The sequence below is a fragment of the Cibotium barometz genome, chromosome 34, assembly GCF_041138505.1.
Source record: "Cibotium barometz isolate CiBa-2024 chromosome 34, ASM4113850v1, whole genome shotgun sequence".
In the NCBI taxonomy this organism is placed as follows: domain Eukaryota; kingdom Viridiplantae; phylum Streptophyta; class Polypodiopsida; order Cyatheales; family Cibotiaceae; genus Cibotium; species Cibotium barometz.
Window position 1 is genome coordinate 42,559,628 of NC_141079.1, and position 27,902 is coordinate 42,587,529.

The window sequence follows — 27,902 nt, forward strand, 5'->3', positions numbered from 1 at the left end:
CTGACAAATCCTGTCCCCTGGAGGTATGCCTCTAAATCTGCCTGTCTCTATCTCTAACTGATGTGAGGAGGTGCGGATCTGCCCAATGGCGCACCTCAATCCATGAGACAGATGGGTATCCATGTAGCTCGGTCTAAGTATAAAGCCATCCTCAATGGTGCGGAGAAGATGGTCTCTATGGAAAGCCATCTTCGTCCCCAACTCCTGTGAGGGCTCTAGCCATGTCCTCCTAGTGTCCAACTGAATGAGGTCCTGTCTGATGACTCTACTAATCTCAGAATGTGTCAAGGTGAGAGAGGGTGCCTCCAGAGAGTACTGGAAGGGTGGAAGTCTGTCTAAACTGAACCCGTGGAGCTCAAACCAGGATGCTATCTGCGCATACCAACCAGAGAGAGAATCTGTAGGCGCCTGTATGCTCGGCAGCCAGCAGCCAACCTGTTCTTCAAGAGCTAAAGAGAGAGGGAGAGAGAAAGGAGACATATATCCCTGTTCTGTAGCATATCACAGCAGCCAGTCTGTGTGATTCCCCTCATGAAACCAGCCCTGAAATCTGCGCTACCTGCATACAGTCCTTCCAAAAAGCAAGCATAAGAGAGGCGCAGCCCTGCAGCCTGCTGTATGTGTTTCTTTTTCAGAAAAATCCATCCTCCAACCTGTGCTGCCCGCCAGCCTCCTCAAGGATGAAGGCGCCTCAGCGAAATTCTGCAGTCCCTCCAAGAGCAAGAGTCAAAGAAAAAGCCCCACGCCTGTAGCTCTTGCCCGACTGCTCTCTTTTCCCCAAAAGCAAGAGATAGAGAGAGAGAGAGGGCGGCGTGTACTCTAAAAGTGGAGTAGCCCCCCCCTCCCCCCCCCATAATTATCCTAGTGGCCCTTAAAGTTATTAGAACTTTCCTAGGGGCCACTTATGGTTTTTAAAACTTTCTAGGGGTCACCCAAGGTTATAAACCTTATGAACTTTAATCCCTTGGTCCCCCTTCACACTTGGGGTTGTCCACACATGTTACCTTTTTGTCTGGCCACCCAAGTATGAATCTTAAAATTTTTATCTTGCTCATCATCGACCACCGTGCTCACACTTATGCTGCACCCATTTCATAGGGTCATGACAGAAGCGCCCTGGGAGCCCTAGAAGTGGTACTAGAATTTGTATCACTATCTTGTGTTGTGTCTTTGCCTTTTCTGATATGTGGTATGATCTGCACATGATACAGTGCGGCCATTTGACGCATAAACCAAGTGCTGAAATACATCTTTGCATGAAGTGATGTGGCTCGAAGCACCACTATCAAAATACCATGATACATTTTGTCTGTCAGATGCAATGCAAGACATATCATTGTCTGAAGCACTTGGTTTGCCACTAGTGCATGTGACCAAAAAAGTGTACTCTTCCTGGATTACGTTAGCTGATTGCTGTGCTTTGTCATTAGAAGAGTCTGCTACTGCATTGCCTGCTTCGTTCCTTTTGTCTTTTGCAATCCGCTTCCTACATTCACTGATGTAGTGTCCAGGCTTATGGTAGTAGTGACATTTGCCCTTCTTTTTGGGCTTGTTTGCATCCCCTTTGTCAGACTTTTCACCACCAAAAGAGGGCTGTCCATTACCAGCCTTGCTAGACTGTTGTCCCCCATGCTTAAAGCTCTTTGCTTCACCCTTATCCTTGGCTGTAAATGCCTTGTCTCCACCACGGTTGCTCGATAAGTTTGCTCTTGTTTGCTCTTCCTGCAAGAGTAAACCCACTAGCTCTTCAAAAGTGACGGGATCACCACCTCCTCTCATTGAGAGGTTGAGAGAGGTGTGAAAGCCCAAGTAGGAAGGTGGTAAAGAATGAAGAGTATTGGTGACCATCTGTCTGTCTGGGATAACCTCATCAATGTTGAGCAATTGTTTCTGCAAATCTTTCACTTTGGTGAGATGATCTGCCATGGAGTCACCCTCATCCATAGAAAGAAGATCCAATTGCCTCTTCAAGTAGGCAACCCTTGCCTCGTTGCGTACCTGATACATTGCTTCCAATGTGTCCCATGCAAGCTTCGATGTCTTGCAAGAACGAATGTGCGGAATTATAGTCCTTTTCACTGAAAGGGCTATCAATGACATGGCCTGTGCATCCCTAGAGTCCCATCTCTTCTGCTCGTGTGGGAGCAGGTTCTACATCAGGAGCTCTTTGAGAACCTCCCCTTTGAGGCGTGGCTGGCTGTATGGTAAGTGGGCGTGTGTCATCACCACACACGATGCCCCAAAGCCCTTTGGCTACCAGCAAATTACGGATCATGAAACTCCAGAGGGAGTAGTTAGATCCATCCATCTTGTCCTCCTCGGTGAGCACACCAAATACATCTGTAGCATTTTGAGCCATGTCAACAAAATATACCTGCAAGCAAACCAAACACCAATGTGCACTGCCAGGCAACCAAATGTCCTGTGCAAATGTTTGCCTGCAAACTGAAGCAAGTGTAAACTTGAACCAAATTGTCCAATTACACACAATGTGTATGCATATGCGACAAATCACCGCTGTAATGCCCAATTACATGCTCCAATTTGAAAAGCCCCAATTTTTATGCACTCCAATTGCTTCAATGTGCATTTAATTGGCCAATTTTCACAAAAGCCCCAAATTTTTGCAACTGTTAGAGGCTCAATTTGCTGATTTTGACCTCAATTTGGAAAACCCCCAAATTGCAAGCAAAGCAACATGTGCAATTTTTCAATTTGGCCTCAAATTGAGAAATCCCCCAAATTGCTTGAACCCTGTACCACCTGCAACTTTTCTTTGAATCTGACCTGCATTGTAGTGTCTGCAAAATTTGTATATTTTTATGCGAACAGAATTTTGTCAAAAGAGTACCTGTAGTACGGATGGCACTGATGTGTAATGCAGGCGTCAGTCGAGGGCGTTGCTTGGGCATGTGAGCTGATGGATGGAGGCACTGGGCGTTGAGCTGCGATGGCTCTGGGCTGGTTCCAGCAGACGGCCAGTGACGTAGAGCAAGGACGAGGGGCGGAGGTGGGGACACGCGTAGGAGTGCCCGGCTGCGCTGGGCAGAGGTGGCTGCCTGCGCACTAACAACAGCGGCTGGGAGCGGTGGTGGCGGCTGTGCGCTGTTGAAGGAGTTGGGCGGAACGCGCTGCGGCGGAGCGACGAGCACTAGCGCCGCTTGAGACGGGAGGCGCCGCCCGTGGGCTGAGCGGCGGTGGTTAGCTTTCCACTAGTGCCGCCGAATTTGGGCGGCAGGGGCGGCCAAGCTCGGTGGACGGAAGGTGGACCGTCGACGGACAGAGATGACTGATATTCTAAGCGACGGACAGAACCGACGGAAATTCGCAACGACGGAAGTTGAGTTTGCTGCAGATTTTCCAGGGGGAGAATTCCAGAGGTAGCTCCCCACTCTGATACCAATTGTTGGTGTTGGACTCACACACTCACACACACAAACCTGCACATTAGGGTTAGGTGCAGGATAGAGAAGCTCACACACAGAAAATGAGAGGGAGAGAGAGAGAGCCAAAAGTGTGGTAGCCACAAAATGCAAGTCAACCCTTGCATGTGTGCCACATCCATATAATATAGAAGTACAAAATATTATATGTAGAGTGTCCTTTCACACTTGATATCCAAGGGGAAAAACCACATGGGAAAAAGTGCCCTTGGTTAAGCCCTGTTCACACATAGCACTACCATAAGTGAGCATATGCCTACATGGACAAGATCACCTTTTATAATAGCAGTAAAGCTTTACAATGGCAATGGCTAGCAACTGGATGTTGAACTATGCACAAGTGGATTGGATGATGGAGTGAATAATGGGGAACTCCTTATATAGTGCATCAATGAGCTGGCTGACTACCTCCAGGGCTGGCGGACTGCTCATAGGGCAAATAAATAGGAGAAATACAATAAAATGTCAGATAAATAGTAGAAGCCCCAGAACACTGAGATGCACAATTCTAACACCTTGCAGTCAAAAGGGGTGGTGAGCCTACATGCGAATCCTCATGCAAGTGCCAAAAATCCTCTAAAGACAAGAAGCGAGGGCATATTACAGCATCCCAAGAAGGTGAATCGTCTCGAAGTGCAATCCCAAAAAGCGCTGTAGAGGCAAGCAAAGGTTTGTCCCACTTTATCGAGGAAGTACTGGCAAAGGCTCGGAAGGACAACCTATGCTTCGAGTGCAATTAGCCCCACCATCACTATAGGGATTGTCCGAAGAAGAAGTCTTCGGGGAAAGATCTCTGTACATATCACGGAACTATAAGGTAACTTTGTGATCTCTTCTATTGAAATTCATCATCTGGATAGTAGTAGTTGCTAGGGGTCTTAGATTAGTATGTCTGCCTTCCACATGATCTCCTTTGAGCCGAGGGATCTATAGGCGGCCATCGGGTGTAGATTTTGTTTGACAACAACTCTACTCACAATTTTATTTCTTTATGTTTGGTGCAGATGATCTGGCTACTATCCACGGTGGTATAATTGATGACCGTTATGTGGTCAATCTTGCCAGGAGTACAGACGTGGAAGTGTGGGATCGAACAGTGCCTAGGTTGGAGGTCTAGATTTAGGATTACTGGGAGGCTTTGGACTTCCACATCATGAACCTTGACAGGGCGGATGTGATCTTGGGAATGTCCGGGTTTTTTGATAAGAGCTAGACGACGATGTTAGATTATTTGTCTCTTATGCTCTCATTTGTTCATAACGGTGAACTGTATGTACTTTGGGGTGATCTCCCATCTGGATTTTGTGATGTAAGCTCGATTTAGGCTTTAGACGAGGATATATATGAAACTTTTTTTGGTCCAAACTCTAAGTCGTTTTGTTGTTTTCATGATCTTTTCAATTTTGTAATTTTGTTAAGATTATCAGCTAATTCAATCTCAAGTAGTGAAATTTCTAAAGAAAAACAAGTTTGGGATGGTATTTAAAAGAGTTTTGTGATGTATTTCCAAGCGAGTTACCAAATAGTTTGCCACCCAAGAGGGGCGTTGATCATGCGATTGAGCTATTGCATGGTAGTAATCCCGTCTCTCAGCAACCTTATTGGTTTAGCTAGAACGAGGAAGACAAGATTGCTTTGCAACTACAAGATTATCCCAATGAAGGTTTTGTTCAGTCTAGTAAGTCTCTTCTGTCATGGAAGAAAGATGGTAGCACACACATCTTTGTGGATTACAACGCTTGAATAAACTCACTATCAAGAACATGTATCCTTTGTCAAGGATGGATGACCTGGTAGATTGTCTTCATGAGGGTGCTAAGTATTTTACCAAGATTGATCTACGGTCAAGCTATCATCAAAAAAAAATTAGACTTGAGGACATGCCTAAGACCGTGCTTTGGACGTGCTATGGCCACTATGAGTTTTTTGGGTTGACCAATGCTCGTGCTACTTTTCGGCAGATGATGACTTCGTCCATATTTGGGAAAGTGGATTGTTGTTTTCTTGGATGACATACTGATTTACAATAGGTCATTGGAAGAGCACATACAACATCTTAAGAGTCATTCAAACAAGAAGTTGTATGCGAAGGAGGCAAAGTGTGACTTCTTCAAGCAAGAACTCTTGTATCTGGGCCATGTCATCTCTGTTTGATGGTGTGAGGATTGATCCAAATAAGGTTCGTAAGGTCCTGGAATGACCAATTCCACATACGATTATCATTTCTTGGTTTCACTAGCTTTTAAAGAGGGTGAGAAGCAAGAAGGGCAAGTTAAGTCCCCCATGACTTAGCTTTTAAAGGGGGTGAGAAGCATGAAGGGAAAGTTATGTCCTCCGGTGGTTTTGGAGTGACAAGTTGGATCAGTGTTTTAGAGCATCGAAGGAGCTAGTCACGTTAGCGCCTATGTTGCAGATCGTGGATCCTAGTGAACCTATTGGGGGCTGATGCTCCTCTCATGTTTCATATTTCATCTTCCTTGTATTCCATGAGATTTCTATGGACATTTTTGTATCACTCTAGTGAGATAGTTTATTTGTTCTGTTTTATTTTCTGTTCCATGAAGAGGCATGCCATGCGCATTATTGTATCACTTCGGTCTCATAGGCCCATTGGGTCTTTAGTAGACTCTTAATATATCTTTCTTTCTTTCTATGTGCATGCGTGTGCACATGCGCTGCTCTATTGGGTTCATTTGGCATCATCACATTTGTGATTTGCTTCAGTAGTAGTGATTATATTTCAAGGAGTTACTTGTTCCTTGGTGACTCTTAACTTTTGTCTGCTCTGTTACATTTACTGAAGACTCATTAAAAAAAAAAGACTGTTGGCGTTTAATGTCGTAACTGCGAACATGTTCCTTTATGTTTACTGCCATACAGTGGTCTTATTTCTTCTATTGGCAGGCACAGGATTTGACAGTTACCTTGGTTCTAATGCTATTAAACAGGTGATTGCACTATTTTCTCTCCAAAGATTGATTTACAAGAGGACACAAGTAGTGGCTTGTTAAAAATAGCCCTTGCAGTAGCGCCTGCGAGTAGACTTTCTCATTCAGCACGGCAAGCCAAATCATCTCCTCAGCTTGCTACAAAAAAGGCTTTTCCATCTGTGGACATTGCACTTTCTGCAACTGTCAAGGCTTTTGCAGGAGGTTTGGAAGCGATTGATGGGAAGCTTACAGTGCGAGATGATGTAGCAGCAACATTAGGGAAAAGGGTTTTTATTGATGTTTTTTTGGGCCGTTGGGCAGTTGAAGATGATGATGATATAAGGGAAGCTTATCAAAGCAGGGTGGGTCTGGTGCCACTTAAAGCTGGATTGTGGTCTGAGGGCATTCAGGCAGAAGCTATTGGTTTTATACATCTGAGGAGACAGTTGATTGATCTCATTCGACCCATCAAAGTGGAGGTGAGACTAGGGCAATATATTATACATTTTGACTTAAATGCTTAAAGTCTCCTGTTTATGACTTCAAGTAACCTTGACTTCAGATGGATCTGGGCCCAGCGGTTGCGCAACTGTATCTAGCCCGAATCAATCCCCTGTTGGGTGAGGTGGTTGGGCCGGCTGTACAAGATGAGGATATGCCAGATGTCGTCGTTTATGTATCCCCGGAAAATTTGATGCTACCAGCAGAGAAGTTCAAAGTTGCTTTGGAACCTATGAAAGCTGTACGAATGCCTTTTGACAATTTCAGCTCTGATTTTGAACACTTTAGAGTGGACCTAAACTCAAGAAATTGTTAAATCAAGTGGTTTGGGCATGCTGAAGGTTGAGGCTCAGACCTCTTGTTTTGAAATGTGGATATCTGAGTGAGGTGTGTTAGACATCATCATCCCCTTGCTGCTGGCTTCCTTTGTGGTGTCCTATTTTAGCCTTTAGGGCTGACCATGTTAGCTAGAGGGGCTGGTTGCTCCTCACATCATATTCCCACTTTTTCCCTATTTTATGAAGTCATTAGGTTTTATTCCTAGTTGTGAGGAGCTGGTTGGCTGCCCCTATTTGGGCATATATATAGCCGGGCCTTCCCTCCCTCACATTCATTGCTTTTGTGCCTCTTGCATGCCTTAGTGCCTTTGCATGTTGGCTTGCTGCAGTCCCTCACATACGAGGTCATCTTCCCCTCTTGCTCGGGACTTGTACAAGCATGTGTTTCTTGTTTGGTGATATTGAGAGCAGGTATATACCTGCGTTTCTCTCCATCTCTCTCTCTCTCTCCTGTGTTTCCACTTTCCCATCTTCTGTTGTGCATTCCTTCATGGTATCAAAGCGCCGGTGACTTGCAACATTAGTTGCTTCCTCCTCTTTCTTGCGTTTTTTTCTCAGATTTGCTGCTGGTCAGTTTGCCCTCTTCCAGGCACTTCACCGTTGCAGTTTTGTTGTTATTATTACGACCTTATGTTTTTCTCTTGACAGTATGCAAGTGTGCACGGTGACATGGTGGATAGTGTGAATGGCACCAGTTTGGGGCCAAGTGATTAAAGTCCTTTCTCATAACCCATGGGGACAAAGGGGTTTGGAGGGGACAAAGGTTTAAAAGCCTTAAAAATAAAAGAACCCCTTTTAGGGGATAATCGTGGCCCTTATGCTATTAATGGGGCCTATGCTTCTTTTTGGAGGGAGTCGAGCTGCAGCTTCAGGCGTGTGTGCTTTTTCGCTTTCTCTAAGGGCAATCGTGTGTTGGACTGCACGTGGGCTGAACTGAGAAGCAGGGCTGTGCAGCACTCTCTCTCTCCCTCTTTGCAACAGGCTGACGACTGGTGTGGTCTGCAGAAAAACGCAGGATTGCAGGGGCAAGAAGCGCAAGGCTGGATGGTGCTCTCTCTCTCTCTCTCTCTCTCTCTCTCTCTCTCTCTCTCTCTCGGTCGGCGGCTGCAGGAGGTGGGACTGAACAGGGCACACGCGCTTTCTCCCTCTTGGCCGGTGGGCTGGTCAGCAGGGAGGCAGGGCTGAACTGCGTTCTCTCTCCTTTGGAAGGGGGACGGGCAGACTGCAGGCCAGCGCACAGAGTTGAACAGGCTTTTCTCTCTCTCACCACTTTGGTCTCATAGGCCCATTGGGTCTTTAGTAGACGCTTAATATGGTGTCTCACTTTACCGTACCACCATGCCCCATTGGGGCGGATCATACATATCTATCCCTCACTTTCAGGAGCTTACCGGACAGTGGAGACCCACCCACCCATCATACAGCCACCACGCACTATTTTCCACTTCACTCAGGACCTAGCCGATGTGTATGACTATCATGTTCATGATCAGCTATTTGCCTTAGACCCATCGGCACCCATGGCTATGCTCTCCTCCCAGCTCTCACATGTAATGCACTCCGCAGTCGCGAGGAGTTTCCCATACCACATACAGACAGGACAGCCACCTACATCTGGGAGCATGCCCCAGAACCGATGGTATGATGATGAATGCAGAAACCTTTACCGCAGTCTTCGAGTGCAGAGGGCTCGCGGGGAGATCACCCAGAGACAGGCAGGCAGGAGGATGCATACTCTCACCCGCCGTAAGCGGCGACCTTATGAGGAGGCTCAGTACTGGGACACATAATCAAATGCTCATGAGCAGAGATGCTGCTGCTGCTTGGAGGAGACTCAAAGAGCCCCGTCCTCCCACACCTATTACCGATCCTCAGACCTGGCAGACATATGCAGAGAGACTCTATGATGTGCCTGCACAGCCCCCTATACCACAACCCACAGAGCCATGCTCCACAGTCTCCACCTTCTTCACCCCACCTATGGTTAGGAGGGCCATATGCCAACTCCAACATGGACGGGCGACAGATCATACAGGATTACAGGGCGAGCATCTCATCTATGCTATTGATACATTGGCACCATTTCTTGCTCATCTCTTCAAGAGAGCTCTGTCAGAGGGGTTTCCGGCTAAGTGGATGATGCACACTATTGTGCCGATCCATAAAGCGGGAGATGTACTAGACCCCGGGAACTACAGGACCATCATGATTGGCCATATATTGGCCAAACTATACGGGGCAGTTTTGGAGGCAGAGCTGAGCACTCATGCAGAGGATGGGGGATTGAGAGCAGCAGGCCAGGCAGGCTTCCAACGAGCCTTCTCGACCATCGACCACATTTTTACATTGAGGTGCCTGATTGATCAGGCCAAGGCACGGAGGCAACGGCTCTATTGTTGCTTTGTGGATTTCCACAAGGCATTTGATACTGTGAGGATTATGTTGTTAATTCTGCATATTGTGTATTAATTACTACTTAAGTAATTAACTTAGAACAAGAACCTTCAGGAGAACACTTGAGACAAGATTGAATTGACTTGTTGTTATTAAACTGAGTACAATAGGTCTCTTATATAGGAGATGAAGAGACACATTTGAAGAGGCATGTCCTTTGACGAAAGGACATGACCTTAGACGAATGGGTATAACTTTAGGCTAAGGGATGTGTCTATTCGATGTAGAGGCACAACTATTCATCAAGGGATACAACCATTCGTCGAAGAGATGTGGCTATTCGATGAAGAGGTACATCTTTTGACGAAGAGTCGCAACCAGTCGAGGGTAGGGATTCCCTTTGGCTGGTTACTCTTTGTATGTGCAACAGGAATCAGCAATGAAGAGAGAATCTGATACATAAACACGTCACAATCGTGACATTCCCTCCCATTTAAAATAAAATCCAGGGGTAGTTGTTGAGACTCTGGAAGAAGGGAAATGATTGTATTGCTTCTGCATCCAAAGCTCTAGCTGCTAGATCCCATGTCATGGCATTATTGTTGACCATAACAATCTTGCACATACCAAACTGAATATTGAGAATCATATCTGGAACTCTTTTGTTAACATCATTGGTAACTTCGAGCTTTGTCCAAGAAAAGATTGAATCTTCATCTGCCTTTAGAGAAATCATAAGCAAACTGTCTTGAATCTCCAATATCAAGGATTGTGTCACCAAACTTTGTATTTGGTTAGTGACCATCATTTGGAAATCTGAAAGGGATTCCACTGATTTTTCTGGAACACAAAAGTCTTCAAGTGTTGTCGTAGGTTAGAAGAAATATCTTCCATATGCTTTTCTTTGCTCAGAAAGTTGTTCTCGGGGCAGGTTATGTTCAAAGATTTTTTGCAGCGACTGAAGTCATGCTGCAAGAGTCTGCGTCTGATTTATCCTTTGCACCACTGAAGGTAAGGACTGGAGTCTTCATTTTTGAAGAAGAATCATCATTCACCATTGCAACTGCGTCGGTTATTGTGTAAGAGACAAAGACTTCATTCTGAAAGGGCGGTGACGAGGCTTTTGTTTTTGCTTGGACCACAGCCACAAAGAAGTTGTGTGCATTTGGGATGCTACACATGAACTAGAACCTCTTGAATCTTCAGCTTTATCAGCGGGTATTAAGGCTTCCAGAGTAGAAGGAGCATGGCATGGCTCGCAAGGGGGAACTTGTCCGGCATTCACGACCGAGTACTCGACTAGGGTCGGAAATATGTGCCACTATGTGAGCCCACTTCGAAGAGATTGATGACTCTTCAAGGGGAGATCTTCTGAAAGCTTCATATTGTTGCTTTGGCTTCTGCTGATAGTGATTCAAAGATGGATCTTTCTCATAACTGTTGTAATGCTGAGAATGTTTGCGACGAGCATGCAGAGGCTCGAACGAAGGTAGTTCATGTCTAGTGGTCTCTACAGAACCATGCTGAGGACAAGAAACCTGTTGTGGGTGTTGTACGCCGAGAAGTTGCTTGCCGGGAATTGTTAACTGATAAGAAGATTGTAGGGTTTGTGATATTTGGTGAGGCTCTTGAGATGAAGCACCACATGAGGAGGCTTTGGCTCACCATCGATCAAGTGTGACGAAAAGGTAGCCAGAGAAGGCTTCAAGAGTAGTTGAAATGCCTTCATTTTGATTGCGCTAATAAGAACCATTCAATGGAACATGTGCTACCACGAGCATACGCGCCAAAGAAACCTTGGATATAGACAAGGTAGCCGGAGAAGTGTGAAAGGTAGTCAACATGCATGCCAAGAAAGCCATTGCCGGAGACAAGAGGGGCGTACATGAAGAGGGCGGCATCCTGACAGCAGGGGGGGTGCGGGTGGTGGTTTCCGAATCGCCCAGGGCGGCAGTTCACACCAGCGAATTCCCAACGGACGCCGAGCGCAAGCCCGGTGGGTTACGCACGCCTGTTGGGTTTTTTTGTTTTTTTTTTAATGATCCACGTGGCAATGCACGTATTAATGTTGTGTATTGTTTTTTTTTTTGTTGAAAGGTTGACGCTTCGAAGGCCGTCGCCGATTGGAGGTGCGAAGGTGACGCTTCGAAGGGCTGAATCGCCGACTGGATGGAGGGAGATGCGCCGCTTCGAAGGCTGGATCACGTCGCCGACTGGAGGGTGCGCCTCTTCGAACAGTGTGCCACCAGCAGTCGCATGTATTAAGGAAGCTCACAACCGGCAGCCACTCTCAGCAAACAAGAGCGCACGTTGGCAGCAACCAAGGCGAAGAGAGGGGGGGGCTCCATATTCTGCAGCGAAGGGGGCAGTTCCTGCCATGTTGTGAACGCCGAATGCCACCAGTCAGCAGGGAGGGAGGGTATTCCGAAAATACAGCAGGGGGTCCCTCTCTGCTATACACACAATACGTGTATAGGGGTGTGAGACCTTGTGTGCTTGTTTACATTACTGCGAGCAAGGATTCACGCCAAGTCCACCATCGCTCTGCTTCTTCCATACAACACCGAGAGGAGAGGTGGATGAGGGAGTACCGCGGAGAGGGTGAGGGCTTCACAACCCACGGGTAGGAAAATTTTTTTTGCTCTGATACCACTGTGAGGATTATGTTGTTAATTCTGCATATTGTGTATTAATTACTACTTAAGTAATTAACTTAGAACAAGAACCTTCAGGAGAACACTTGAGACAAGATTGAATTGACTTCTTGTTATTAAACTGAGTACAATAGGTCTCTTATATAGGAGATGAAGAGACACATTTGAAGAGGCATGTCCTTTGACGAAAGGACATGACCTTAGACGAAAGGGTACAACTTTAGGCTAAGGGATGTGTCTATTCGATGTAGAGGCACAACTATTCATCAAGGGATACAACCATTCGTCGAAGAGATGTGGCTATTCGATGAAGAGGTACATCTTTTGATGAAGAGTCGCAACCAATCGAGGGTAGGGATTCCCTTTGGCTGGTTACTCTTTGTATCTGCAACAGGAATCAGCAATGAAGAGAGAATCTGATACATAAACACGTCACAATCGTGACACTTTCGGCGACTACAGACGCTAGGCATACCCTCAGACATGATGTGGGGCATATACAGGCTATATGAGCAGGTCTTTGGGAGAGTCCGATGCCCAAGAGGCTTGTCCGACACAGTTGCTAGCACCATTGGTGTGAAGTAGGGGTGCCCGCTCTCCCCCACGCTCTTTGGGCTATATATTGATGAGGTGGTCGATTACATCACACAGGCAGGAGGCTCTGGGGTTGAGCTATCAGGTATTAGTGTCCATGTTATGCTTTATGCTGATGATATCGTCTTGGTATCCGACACGCAGGTTGGGCTTCAAAGACACCTTGTGGCTCTTGATGACTTTTGCGCACAGCAGGGTCTCACAGTGAACCTTGGGAAAACCAAGGTTATGATCTTCCACACCTCACCCGCAGTCAAGAGCCACACTACTCTCACATTAGCAGGAGGGCGGGTTGAGGTGGTGAGCTCTTATGTTTACCTTGGCATCACATTTACTAGCTCAGCTGGACACTTCTCCATGGCTCAGGCAGTCCGAGACAGAGTGACCCGGGGGTATGCAGCTCTTGCTGGCCTTGAGCGTCAGTGTCATCAGGCACATTTTCAGGAACCCCGCACGAAGGGGTGGTTCTTTGATACATTAGTGACACCAACCTTGAAGTATGCAGCAGCGGTTTGGGCACCAGGGCTTGCAGCCTCCACATGGGTATAGCTGGAGAGACCACAGATCTTGATGCTCTAGAGGATGATACGCAGCAAACCATCCGTCCCGCACAACATTGTTCGAGCTGAGTTTGCTGCACCACCTATGGCAGTGGAGGCATTGTTCCAGACGATCTCCTTTATATACAGGATGAGGGAGATGCCCACGGAGAGATTGTCCCGCCGAGCTTTTGAGGCATCCAGACAGCTGGCTGAGGCTGGACACACTGGATCTTGGTATGCACAGATGCTACAGTGGTTCTCACATCATGGGATAGACATTGAGCGGTTGCCACTACCACCGAAGATGCTGTATTACAGAGACCACTTTATGAGCATCTCAGGGGATGGGTTTATACAGGGACCGTGGTATATGGATGTATACATGCCACACAGCTCTCGTGTTGCTATTGGACAGCTACGAGTCTCATCACATCAGCTAGAGATAGAGGCTGGGAGAGCGGCACGGGTTCCCAGAGCCGAGCGGATATGCAGATTGTGCCGTGAGGAGGTGGAGACTGAGGATCACTTTGTATGTAGATGTAGAGCCCACTAGGGGGTCAGAGATAGTTATGCAGGATTGTTTGAGGAGCACTCTTCACTACATCAGTTGATGGAGGCCTTGGACGAGCGACAGCTTGGTAGACTACTACTAGAGCTTCATAGTTCTCGAGCGAGACTCCTCTAGACACCCGCTCCCACTAGGGGTGGGAGACAGTCCCAGCTCACAGATTTCTTCCAGAGAGCTATGCCAGTGCTAGCTGATGTACCACGTGGGGTGATTGCACAGAGAGCAGAGGAATTGAGAGCCAGGAGGAGACCTAGACAGACTAGACACAGAGCACCCCGACTCCGTCACCGAGAGATAGCAGCTATCCGGATGAGACACCAGATGGAGACACAGGAGAGGCTAGCTCGCTTTCATTCAGACTCAGGGTACATGTTCACGCCACTCACAGCCTCAGCATCGGCGATGTATGATATCTTATATCCCTCTTATGGCATTGGATGGAGTTAGACACAGATCTGCATAGCATGCTTGTACTACCCCTTGAGCATATAGAACTCCATCCACATCGCCACCCCCCTTTTTATTGTTTGTATACGGGCTCCACCGATCCATGATGATTCACAGTTGTATCCAGACACATGCACACTTTTTCTTTTCTTTCTTTTCCTTTTCTTCCAATGACCGGAAGAACACAGTTGTATTATTTTTTGTCTCATTGGCCAACTTTGGCCTCTCGTAGACGTTAATATATCTTTCTTTCTTTCTTTCTCTCTCTCTCTCTCCCCATGGCGTGATGTTGCGCAAGCCCCCCTGCCTGCTGATGTTGCGCAAGCCCCCCCCTTCAGCATATAGAGATGCATCTTGCCTTAGCACTCCATCCACATCCCCACCCCCATTTATATTGTTTGTATATGGGCTCCACCGATCCATGATGATTCACAGTTGTATCTAGACACATGCACACTTTTTCTTTTCTTTCTTTTCCTTTTCTTCCGATGACCGGAAGAACACAGTTGTAGTATTTTTTGTCTCATAGGCCGACTTTGGCCTCTCGTAGACGTTAATATATCTTTCTTTCTTTCTCTCTCTCTCTCTCTCTCTCTCTCTCTCTCTCTCTCTCTCTCTCCCCCCCCCCATGGCGTGATGTTGCGCAAGCCCCCCGTGCTGCTCACGCTGGTGGTCTCTCCGCCCTTGCTGTGCTGTGCCCCCCCCCCCCCCCCCCGTGTTCGCATTGCATGCTGGCGGCCCCCTACTCGCGTTGTGCTTTGCCTATTCATGTTGTGCTGCACTCTGTGCGCTGTGTGTCCGCCTCCCTTTTTCCACCCGCCCTTGCTCAGGCCCCGAAGGTAGCAACTAGGGGGAAATAGCCACAATGAACCTACAGGAGCTGGAGGCATACATCAAGACAGTGGAGGACAACACCAAGAAGTTATTGGGCGAACAAAAGAAGGTGCTGGATAGGGTACTGAACCAACATGAAAAACAGTTGGAAGGCCTCCGCAAGGAGATACAGGGAAAGAACAACAAGATTGAAGAACTGGAAGCCCAGGTGAACCACTAGGAAGAGCTGATTCAGATGTTGAAAGAGACCCATCTGCAACAAACAGGAATGCCAGAGGTTGCCCCAATAATAGGGGAACTCCGAGCAGAAATAGAAGCCCTAAAGGCTACGGTCAAGGACCATACGATGGAGGAAGGGGAACTGAATATTCAGGAGGGTTTAAGGACTGACTTGGAGGAATATTCAGGAGGGTTTAAGGACTGACTTGAAGCAGTTGAAAGCTGCGAGTGATAATCTGCGGGAAGAATTGCAGACCACTAAGAAAGATTGGGTGGAGGTGGTGAAGAAGCACAAACCCCCACATAGCATCATACATGAGACTCTCGAGGAGGAGAAACGCAGGAAGGATAGGGCCCTCCATGTGCGAGTACGGGGGGCTACAAGCGGGGGCTTCCCCCAAGGAGGATGCCATGACGCTTTGCCAGATGCTAGGAATGGACGGGATCGCCCCCCCCCTTTGCAGATACATGGAGGGCAGGCAAGGATATGACACGAGAGTGGCCCCTCATCATTAGATTCCTTGATGCCACTAGCAGACAGCAGGCCTTCTTAGACAGGCGGGCTGCCCTCAAGGGCACACAAGTGTACAGGGCAGATGATCTCACTCCAGCACAGGTGGCACACCGGCGTGAGGCGATGGCGACTGTTCATGAGGCCCGCAGAGCAGGGAAGTGGGCTATCTACAGAGATGGTAGAGTCATTATCACTGAGTGCCGTCCCAAATAGGGACGTGGGGTCTATGAGACCAAACACCTGAGGTTGGCAGTATGGAACTGCAATTGCTGTGGTTGAATCCAGGAGGCTTGAGCGAGATTCTCACAGGCAGGGATGCCATTTTTTATACAGAGACTCATCAGAGCCCTGAGAGGGGCTTACCATACATAGCCGGGTATGAGTGGGAGTCAGCTGTTCGAGGCAAGACCCGCACATCAGGAGGAGTACGTGGCTCCGCCGGGGGGGGGGGGGGGGGGGAGCTGTCCTTTTTAGATCCCATCTCCGATAGATTCTCAGCATCGTCCAGAAGGATGAGGACGCACGGTATCTTTGGATGCGACTACAGCTTAGCAGTGACAAAGTTATCCACATTGCTGTGTGTTATTTTGCACCATGCCACTCCCCTTATGCCGCACAGCATGGCCAGTCACCGTACTTACCATTATATGGGGATATCATGGAGTTCTCACAGCTGGGGGAAAGTCCTCCTGCTCGGGGATTTCAACGCCAGGACGGGAAGTCAACAGGTCCCACTACTCGATCTAGACGACCCTATTAGACTACAGGAGCTGGACATCACTGACACAGGGCTGCAGCGATCATCACAGGATCGTGAGGAGGTCACAGTGTATGGGATAAAGAGAATGTGGGGGAGAGGGAGAGCTTCAAACCCTAGCAAGCAAATACACACACACACAAGAGAGAGCAAGACACAAGAGAGATGGATAGCTGAATTTTCTTCTATCTTCTTCTTCTCTACTCAACCAACCTAACATAAAGATAAGAGTACACACTATATGGGTTAGTACTCAACTACTACAACATACAAGGGTCGGTCCACAATGTGAACCCGACTAAATGAGCTGGCGCTATAACTATGCCAGACTCTAGTAATTCAAAATGGCTGTCACACAGCCTATCATCCCACTGGCCACATATCACCCATAATCTCACCAACCATGCCAGTGGTGTAGATGCAGAAGCTATCACCCAGGCGGGTCATCAATGTCCGCCGTAGCACTAGTTGAGCTCGATATCTCAACACTTCCCCTCGAGCTCAACTCCACACACTGCACTCCAAGTAAGCTCCTAAACCTATGGAGCTTCTCTGTGCCCAATGCTTTCGTGAAGATGTTAGCCACCTGATCCTCTATGCTGACATATACCAGATCTACATCTCCTGCTAGAACCTTCTCCTTCACAAAGTGATAATGCACCTCAATGTGCTTCGTTCTAGCATGATATACTGGGTTACAGGCCAAGTGTATGCTGCTCATGTTGTCACAATATATGACAATTGCCCTATCCACGGGCTCTTCCATGTCACCAACTAGCTTTTGAAACTAAGCTACCTCACAAGCTGCCCTAGCAGCACCCTTGTACTCTGCCTCTGTACTCGACAAGGCAACTATTGGCTGCTTCTTACTTCTCCAACTCACAGCAGTACTCCCAAATGCGAACATGAAACCACTGGTAGATCTCTTGTCTGCAATACTTCCAGCCTAATTAGCATCTGTGTACCCATGCAACTGTATCTCTGTACCAGCCTCATAGAAAAGTCCATAATCAACTGTGGACTTTATGTATGTGAGGATCGGTTTAACCGCATCCAAGTGTGGCTTCCTAGGGGCTTGCATAAGCTGACTCACAAGTCCAACATCATAGCTCAAGTCTGGCCTTGTAATGGTCATGTAGATCAAACTACCCACTATGCGCCTGTATGTAGTGGGATCCTCCAAAAGCTCACCTGTATCTGCGGAAAGCTTTGTGTTCTACTCCAATGGCACTGAAATAGGCTTGCAGCCTGTCATACCATACTTTGACAATATGTCCAAGTCATACTGTCTCTGCAATAGTAAAATGCCATGAGGTGATCTCACCACCTCTATGCCCAAGAAATACCGCAGCTCACCCAAATCCTTCATCTCAAACTTCTGCTTCAAAAGCATCATGACATCATGTATGTCTGCATCACTATCACCAGTGATAATCAAGTCATCCACATAGATGACTAATAGCATGATTTCTCTATTTGTCTTTTTCACATATAGTGAAAAATCTGCATTGGATATCTGAAATCTAATGGTAACAAGATACTCCCCGATCTTGTTTGACTATGCTCTGGGTGCCTGCTTCAAGCCATACAAGGCTTTGCGTAACCTGCACACAAAATTTGGATGTGCATCACTCTCATAACCTGGTGGTTGCATCATGTACACTTCTTGCAAATCACCATGCAAGAAAGCATTCTTTACATCCATTTGATGTAAAGACCAACCCTTCGCTGCAGCCATAGCAATGACAGCTCTCATGGCCATTGTTGCAACCGGGATGAATGTCTCCTCATAGTCTATGCCATAAGTCTGCGCATAGCCCTTGGCAACCAATCTTGCCTTGTACCTGCTCACTGAACCATGAGCATTGTGCTTGACTTTATACACCTTCTTTTCCTTAGGCAAATGCACTAACTCCCCTGTTGCATTTGCATCCAATGCTGCCATCTTCTCATCCATAGCATCTTTCCATTTCTTATTTCCAATTGCCTGCTCAAAGCAAGTGGGTTCAACCTTCTGTATTGCTTTTACTATGTAAGCATAATGATGGGCTGTATATCCATCATATCTCAACTTGTCAATAGGGTATCTAACCCTCGTAGACCTGCGTACACCTGGATCACTACTAGGTGTCCTTAAAACAGCCTTGGTTCTCCTTACACCAGGAGTAACCACAAACGGAATGCCAAGCTCCTTATCAAGGCTCTGCTCAGAGCCACTAGAGTCACCATCCACATATGAGTGACCTGCTGAGAGATCAGGCACAAAAGGTTGATCTACCTTTGCCTTTCCTTTCCGTGATACATATGTACCTGCATCATTTCTCAACGTACCTGACCATGGGATAACATTGGATCCACTGCTCGAGGACTCCCTAGGCCCACTCAGCATCTCTACATGTGGTGCAATATCAGTACTTCTTACATCTGCATCTTTTGTTGCCTTCACTACTGGTGCGTATCAGCTACTCATCTCATTGAAGACAACATCTGTGCTTACGCGGATCTCACGAGTGGTAGGGTTATAGCATCTATAACCTTTTTGCTGCATAGCATAACCAATGAAGATGCATTTCTCTGTCTTTGGATCCAACTTTGTTCTCACTTCATCAGGAACATATACATATGTAATACACCCAAACACTTTCAAGTGAGACACATCCGATCTTGTGTTGTAAACTTCTGTTCAGGAGTCGTACCATGAACAGCTGCAGTGAGTGTCTTGTTCATAATGTACACAGCAGTTGTTACTGCTTCTGCCCAAAAGTAATGTGGCATATTCTTTTCAGTCATCAAGGTACGTGCCACTTCTGCAATGTGCCTGTTTTTCCTTTCTACAACACCATTCTGTTGCGGAGTGTACTTGCACGTAAACTGCCTCTTGATTCCCTGCTTTCTCAAGAAATCACTTAACTCATTGGAGAAATATTCTCCCTCACCATCTGATCTTAGGCATTTTATTTGCATGCCTTTTTCCTTCTCGACTAAGGCTTTAAATCTATGAAAGTGAGCAAACACCCACTTTTCTCCTTCATGAAATAAACCCACACTTTCCTAGTGTGGTCATCAATGAATGTAACATAGTAGAGATCTCTCAACATTGCTCATCTTGTATACATACTTGTATACAAAGAAGAGATAAGAGATCACTCAACAGTGGTATTAGGGTTAGCACAAAACTAAAGCAGAAAGCATACATGTAACCCATCTGAGTTGCGAGACGCCAACTTCAGGATCGCCTGCGAGCTCCGCTTCACCCCCCCCCCCCCCCCCCCGCTGCTTCTCGCCATCGCGCCCCACTCTCCCCCCCGCCAGTCATCCGCTGTCTCCTCCGCCCTCTCCCCCGCCTTCTCCATCGCGCCCCTGCTCGCCATCTCTCCTCCGCCTTCTGCCTCGCGTACTTCCCCCGCCTTCACTCCCCCGCCTCCCTCCTCGTTTCCGCTCTCTTTCCCCCCGCCTTCTCTTCCTTCGCCACCTTCCTAGCTGCCGTCCCCGCCTTTCCCCCCGCCGTTTGCTTCCTTCCCTCATCCTTTTTCCTCCGCCTCTCTAATCACCTTCGCCTCCCTCTCCCCCGCTTCTCTTCTCTCCCCCGCCACCTCTCCCCCCTCCGCCTTCTCTCTCCTCCCTTCCGTCTCGCCCCTCCGCCCACCGCTAACTCCTCCCCGCCTCAGCTCCCCCCCCCCCCCCCCCCCCCCGCCCCGCCCCCGCTATCCTGTAGCCCTCCGCCTCTCTTTTTTCCTCGCTCGCAGGGCTGTGTCCCTCCCGCTGGTGACCCCGGTTTCTGGCTTTTTCCCTCTGGAGGACTCCATGGAAGCCGCTCCGACTAACCCTGCCGATTCCGGTCTCCGTCTGGAGTTCACAGCTGAAGATCTGCAGTTGTTTGTTTCCACAGTTTCCGCTCTTGAGGCCTCCTCCTTGGTCTGCAAGATAGTGGGTAGCCGTCCGATGCGGAGAGAGCTTCGCGACCTTCTGCAAGGCAGCCTTGTTGGCGTGCCCGCCAAGATCGTCAGCGTAGATTTTTTGGGACGTGGCTACTATCAGGTGGATTTCGAGTCCCCACAGGCAGCTCAGATGGTGCTGGCTCGGAGCCCCATTGCCCTCCGCTCATCTCGGGCGTTCCTGGCGCGATGGACTCATGGTTTCGACCCCGCTTCTGACCCGCTAGCAGGCGCGACAGGTTTCCCCGTCACTATCTGTTTTCCTGGACTCCGTAGGGAGTACTTGCCCCTCTTGTCATCCATTGGCAAGGCGTTCGGGCAGGTGGTGGAGACGCCTCAGACAGCGGCTTCAGTGATTGCTCGGGCAGCAGGACTCCCGGCCATTCGGGTTGTGGTTCCGTCACCGGAGTCCCTCCCGAAGACGATCCTTCTCCCTTGTCTTTCTGGAGGACATATGATACAGCGCGTGGAGTATTCGGGCCTCCCCGGCCAGTGTTACATATGTCGGGAGATGGGCCATCTCGCACGCGCCTGTCCCCGCAAGGGGGCTCATCCTTCACGCTATGCCGCCTCCGGACCCCCTGCAGGAGACCCGAGGGGTGGCCATCCACTTTAGAGACCGGACGTCCTTGGCTCGTCACAGCAAGCGCCATCATCAGACGAGCAGACCCTGGCGGAGGATGCCGCGTAGTCCCAGGAGGCTGGCGGATGGCAGGAGGCTCGCCGGCGGAAACGCCCGGCCGGCCTCTCCAGGATACTTCGCCAGACCACCCACTGCCCCGGGGCAGCGCAGCTGGGTAGGCCAGAGCTCAGTCCAGCGGCTGTTCCACCGCCACTCCGAGCCGGTGGAGATGGCGATCCTCGCTTCGCCCGCCACAGAGTTCTCTCCAGCCTCCCCTGGGGGGCCCCCGCGAGTGATGGGGCTACCAGTGGATTACGGTTTTTTCAGGTGCCTCCAGCTGGACGCTGGCCCGTTCGAGACACTGGTCGCGCCCTTGCGAGTTTGCGTGGTGTGCCATCCCTCTCGTTCTCCCTCTGTGGTGAGCAGCATGGTGGCTTTCTCCTTTCCTCTCAGTGTTGCCCCAGACACAGCATGGGATTGCAACTCTGTAGAGGAAGTTTTGCGTGATCAGATACTGGAGTTTTCTCACCACTTCAGTGACTTGGGGCTCACGGACCTATTGCAGACCCGATTACACTCAGCCCGCATGAGCTTGTTTGGTATAGGAGACTGGCGGGCGGATCCGGTCCACACCTCAGTTGAGGCGGTGCTTCTGATTCTCCTCCATGCCGCCCCGAGGGTGCAGCCTACCTTTAGATACATATATGCAGAGGATTGGTCTCACGCCTATGCCCTGGACAGGGCGAAGGCGGAGTGGGGCTGGACACAGAGACAGGTCACCCTTTTTTTGGAGAGACTCCGCACCCGGACAGACAGTGATTATTCTCCCTCCAAGCCGGCGCCCAAGACTCACAGAGTGGAGGGCAGATCATCCGGGCTGGCTGAGAGGGGTGAGCCAGTGGAGGCTGCTTCACTTGCCATAGCTCATCCATGAGGATCCTCTCATGGAACATCCAGGGTCTCGGTGGACATCGCTGCTACATTGGTCGGGGCAGACTTCGCCAGGAGATCCAGAGGGCTCTCGTTGGAGGACCCATAGATATCCTTTTCATCCAGGAGCACCACCTTTTTGCCGGGCGTACCCGCACCTGCGGGAAGATCTTGCCAGGCAGGAGTCACACTTTTTGGTCACCGGCATATGGCTCCCAGGGGAACCAGGGTGGAGTATGTATCTCAGTCAGCGAGCAGCTTCTATCCGAGGTTGTGGACTCTGGCATTCTGGTCCGAGGCATATGATCGGGTGGACTGGGCCTTCTTGGAAGGCACTATGGAGAGGATGGGCTTCCCCCCTCAGTGGATCCGTGGGGTCTCGGCACTCTACACATCGGCTCATAGCCAGGTGCTGATACAGGGCGTGCGCGGAGAGAGGTTCCAGCTCTCGCGCTCGGTGCGACAGGGGTGCCCCTTGGCGCCCTTTCTTTTTCTTTTTGTGGCGGAGGCCATGAGCACTTTTTTGACGGCACAGGATACAGGTTTGCGGGGCCTCCAGCTTCCCATCCGCACTTCGGAGGAGCTCCTAGACTCGGAGTTTGCGGATGACACTGCTGTCTATCTTCAGGGAGGTGAGGAGAACCTCCGCCGCTTTGCCTTAGCCATGGACAGGTTTTGCAGAGCTTCGGGCGCTTTGATCAACTGGCACAAGTCGTGTGGGCTGTGGGTCAGCTCTATGCCCCCCCCCGACTTGGAGGCCAGTTGACGGTTTTCAGTGGCTGCCCCCCGGCACTACAGTGCGTTATTTGGGATGCTATGTGGGCATTGACATTTCTCCGGAGCAGCAGATAGCCCCCCTTCTTCTGAGCATTCGGAAGAAGCTTCTGTATTGGAGTACCGCTCGTTTATCTCTGGCTGGCCGAGTAGTTGTGGCCAACCAGGTTCTGCTTGCTACTATGTGGTACATCACTTCTTGCTGGGCCTTCTCTCGGGCATGCATTGGCCAGGTGCAGAGGCTCATCAGGAACTTTCTTTGGTCCGGTGGCGATGGGCGGCCCGCCAGGGCCAAGGTGGCATGGGCAGTGATCACTCAGCCGAGGGAGAGAGGCGGCCTGGGCATTGTTGATCCTATTTGCCAAAGCCAAGCATTGCTTGGCAAGTTGGTAGTTCGTGGCCTCCTGCCAGGCGCTGAGCCGTGGAAGGAGTTTCTTATTTCCAGGATGCTCAGCCGCACCCCTTCTCTTAGCGGCCCCTGGACCCCCAGCATCAGGTGGATCTTTACAGAGCAGCGATTCAGAGGAGTGGGCCTTGGCTTCGAGGAGCGTTTCGCAGCTAGCCTTCTGAGGGCCTGGTCGCATCTGAGGCCGTCACTCTTCCAGACTCCCCCGGGCACCGATGAGGAGCGCCTGAGGCAGCCTTTGATCTGGAACCCCTTGATTCGTCTCCCCAGTGGCCATATGGTTGGATCGTGGTCTCACGTGTCGTGGGGCCCGCTGAGCTCAGGCCCAGCCCAGTCCCTAGACGACTGGATAGGTTTTCAGCAGCTGCCTCTAGAGGCTCAGGAGAGGAGACTCAGTGGGATGAGGGGCAGAGAGTTGATGAGACAGGACATTGAGGCGGCCATCCCCAGGGAGTGGCGGACCCCAGTACAGGACCCTCCACCTCCACAGTGGATGGGTGTCTTTACTCGGCATGAGATCCTTCTAGCAGTCTGCGGCACTGCGGAGAGAGTCGCCCCACTCACTTTCGAGGTGGGAGAGGGTGGCCAGCTTCAGAGGACACGACTAGATTTGGATGGGCTCCAGGGATGTATTCTTCAGAGGGTGCGGGTGGTCGGCTTTCATCAGACCATGTAGACCCCTCACCGGCCTCGATAGGGGAGGACTGTTCTTGGAGATTATGGGCTTGGGACAGCAGGCCTCTTATTCGCCTTCAGTGGGATCCAGGTGAGTGGTTTTGGCGAGATCCCTACTTGGCCCATACCAGCCCAGGCATCCCCTTTTTTCAGTACACAGCGAGGCTGGGGCGGCGGATTCAGAGACACAGGATAGCGAGCACCCCGGCGGCGGCCGAGCATTGGCGGCGACAGGGGCTCTCCCCTGCCTTTCTTCGGGACTTCTGGCAGCGCCTTTGGGCCAGCTTCCGGCCCCGGAAGGTGACGCTGTTTCTCTGGCTCACAGCGCATAGAGGACTGGCTGTGGGGGCTTGGCTAGCTTTCGGCAATCACCCAGCGTCCTGCCCTCGGTGCGGCCATGCACAGGAGTCGCAGCTGCACTGCTTATGGGATTGCCCACAGGCACAGCAGGTCTGGCAGCGCGCTCTCAGGATGGTTTTTGCAGGCTCACCAGGTGAGATGCTGGTGACGTGGGGTGCGGTGGCTTGGGCCACAGACAGCGGCCCGGCCCTTGGATATGAGGACGTCCCTGGCAGTGCGACCATCCAGGTCTCTGACAGGGTGATGGCGGTGGTTCCGACGCCAGACTTCTCTTCGGCAGCCCCTCAGGAGGGGGTCGGGCACAGATGGGAGTTGATCAGCAGCATGGCGGCTTGGCACATTTGGAGAGCCCGATGCAGGGAGGCCATTGACCGCCAGGCGACTCCACCGGCGGAGGTCATACATGCCCTCTGGGTGGACATCATTCACACCTTGAGAGGACACTGGGGGAAACTCCAGGGCGACTCGGATCGCATGAGAGGGCGCCGCAAGGCTTTCCTCCGCACTTGGCTGCCTGGCCCTTTCCTCACCGCGAGGGGCGAGGATGTCACTTGGCACTACAGGCCTCCAGTTTGGCTTTTCTCACCTCCCACATGTACTACTAGGTAGCCCCCCCCAGAGAGCGGCCAGCCACGGGGGTGGAGCTCAGGAGTTCACTGTGTTTTTATCCCTCCTTGCGAGGTGAGCTTTGTAGCCTTATGGCGTTTTCTCATTAACTAATAGAAGGATCTTTTTTCCGGGGGGGAAAAAAAAAAAGAATGTAACATAGTACCTGTAACTTGCAATTATTGCAGTCTTGGTCGGTTTCCATACATCTGAATGTATGACATCCAATGGCCTTGCACTGACATGCTTTTCATGTGGGAAAGCATGTTTCGCCTGCTTACCAAGTTGGCATGCTTCACATACCTTATGCATACCGTCAACCTTAAACTTTGGTAAACCTGCAACAATATTTTTGGCCTGTATAGACTTCAGTCGTCGCTGTACATTCACATGATCAATGCGCTTATGCCATATGTCAATATCTGCAATGACACCTGTTCCATGCAGAAACATGGTTGCCTTTATCTCAGGCATGTTCACATCCAAAGTAAACATCCTGCATTTTCTGTTACCCTTTGCAACCAAGCGACACTTATTTTTGAAGTCTTCCACAAAACATTCTTGAGGATTAAAACTCACTTGTAGACCTTGCTCAACTATCTGTCCAACAGAAACCAGGTTCTTTGTAATATTTGGAACATGAAGTACATCAGCCAAGTACTTCATTTTGCCATCCTGCATAGACAATGTCACTTTACTAACATGCGCAGTATCATCACCTGTTTCTACATAACCTAGTTTTTCCTTTTTTTGCATATCTCTAAATCACTCAACATGCCTTGTCATGTGGTTAGAGGCGCCAGAATCCACATACCATATATCTTGAGATCCTAACACATTCCCTGTTATGGAACTAAGCATGTGTTGCATCACAAACAATTGCTCACTTCTGTCATCACCTCCATGTTTGCTAGATGATGCATAGTTGCCTTGCTGCAACTTCCCACTTTTAATGTCATTCTGCTTTTTGTAGCAGTCCTTTGCTATGTGACTTGGTTTGCCACAGTAATAGCATTCTATGCTATTTGCATTTTGATTTCTTTGCCAACTATCTTGGCCTCTTTGGCTCCCCCTACTTCTAGACTGGCCTTTTTCACCTGTGTATGATTGCTGCTGTGAATCATTAGAATGTTATTGTCCAGAATTCTAATTTCCTTGTCGGCCACCAGCTTGGCCTCGACCACGGCCTCTACCTGTGCCTCTACTTGAATTAGAGTAGAAGGCTTGTTCCGATGTGTTCTTACGTTGTGAAGAAGAATCCTCACCTAAAGCCTTTTCTTCTATGATCAGCATAGATATCAAGTCCCGAAAGTTGGGAATATTCTCCCTAACTGCAATGGAGGTCTTGAATGGCTTGTACTCTTTGCCAAGCCCATTGAGACAGACACTCACCAAATCATCATCCTCCATTGATACATTGATAGACCTAAGGGATTCAACAATGCCCTTGATCTTTAAGGCATATTCATTGATGGACATGCAGTTAGGGAGAATATTCTCGAAAGTTGGGAATATTCTCCCTAACTGCAATGGAGGTCTTGAATGGCTTGTACTCTTTGCCAAGCCCATTGAGACAGACACTCACCAAATCATCATCCTCCATTGATACATTGATAGACCTAAGGGATTCAACAATGCCCTTGATCTTTAAGGCATATTCATTGATGGACATGCTTTTGTTTTCCACAATATGCAACTCTTGCTTTAACTACAACTTCCTTGCCTTTGTGTTAGTTTAGAACATCTGAACCAGATTCTGCCATGCAACTGCTAGAGTGTTTGCATCCTGTATGTGTCCTATCATAGTGTCTGTGACACTAATTGAAAGCGAGTACATGACTTTTCGTGCACCCTGAATTTTTTTTTTCCAGAAAGAGACTTCTATTAAGCATGAGAAAAACATACAACAATCACAGCTATAAGCCGGAAGAGAATAGAATCACCCCAATATGTAAGGTGATGTCAACCACTGAGGAGCATCATGATGCCATGTAAAACCTGTGGTACTAGAGGAAAAGAAGATGCCATGGTTCCATTCCCGCATAAATATCACACGCTTCGCCTGCGTAGAATGAGGGGCCCCCTGAATGCGAGCCCAAGTAGCCATAAGAGTGTGGATGATATCACCCCATATAGTACTAATGCATTGAGACGCAAAAATCTGGACACCCTCAATAGCCTCCGTGCATCTAGCTCTCCAGATCTGCCATGTTGTAATACTGGCAATAATCTCCCAACTGGTGTCAATCCTGTGTCTAGGGGGTGTATAATCAGAGTGAGGAACATCCTGCAATAAACCATGCTGGGCAATACCTCTACGAATGAAAAAAACAGAATCTGCTTCGATGAGAGGCCCCCTGAATGCGAGCTCAAGTAGCCATAAGAGTGTGGATGATATCACCCCATATAGTACTAATGCATTGAGACCCAAAAATCTGGACACCCTCAATAGCCTCCATGCATCTAGCTCTCCAAATCTGCCATGCTGTAATACTGGCAATAATCTCTCAACTGGTGTCAATCCTCTATCTAGGGGGTGTATAATCAGAGTGAGGAACATCCTGCAATAAACCATGCTGGGCAATACCTCTACGAATGAAAAAAACAGAATCTGTACCACTGCCCTCATAAAAAAGTTGCGGACCGGACTGGGAGAGCCAAGCAACTGCCCCCCAAGTCACATGCATGGCTCGGCCACTCAATTTGCCCATAAGTTGGGCTACATGACCCCAAATCTGCTGTGCAATGCTGCATCCCCATAGACAATGTTGTATGGACTCAGAATCTGCCGCACATCTAGGACAGGAAGGTGCTACACCGAAAACTGATCTCCACTGATTGGTGGGGAGACCACCATGT

At 49.1% G+C, this 27,902-nt stretch overlaps 1 protein-coding gene across 3 annotated transcripts in view; it reads left to right on the forward strand.

Moving 5' to 3' along the window:
• The window catches only part of LOC147619044 (uncharacterized), a 105,567-nt gene that overhangs the window by 15,172 nt on the left and 62,493 nt on the right, over positions 1-27,902 (forward strand). For 2 of the 3 annotated variants that reach the window (XR_015262013.1, XM_086774260.1), the window contains exons 5-6: positions 6,392-6,852; positions 6,936-7,115. Coding sequence is in view for 2 of the 3 variants with exons in the window: in XM_086774260.1 (XP_086630386.1) it covers positions 6,392-6,852; positions 6,936-7,115 (641 nt within the window). In the remaining variant the exon portion in view is untranslated. The remainder of the gene's footprint in view (positions 1-6,391; positions 6,853-6,935; positions 7,116-27,902) is intronic. The other variant, XM_086774261.1, reaches the window with a different exon arrangement.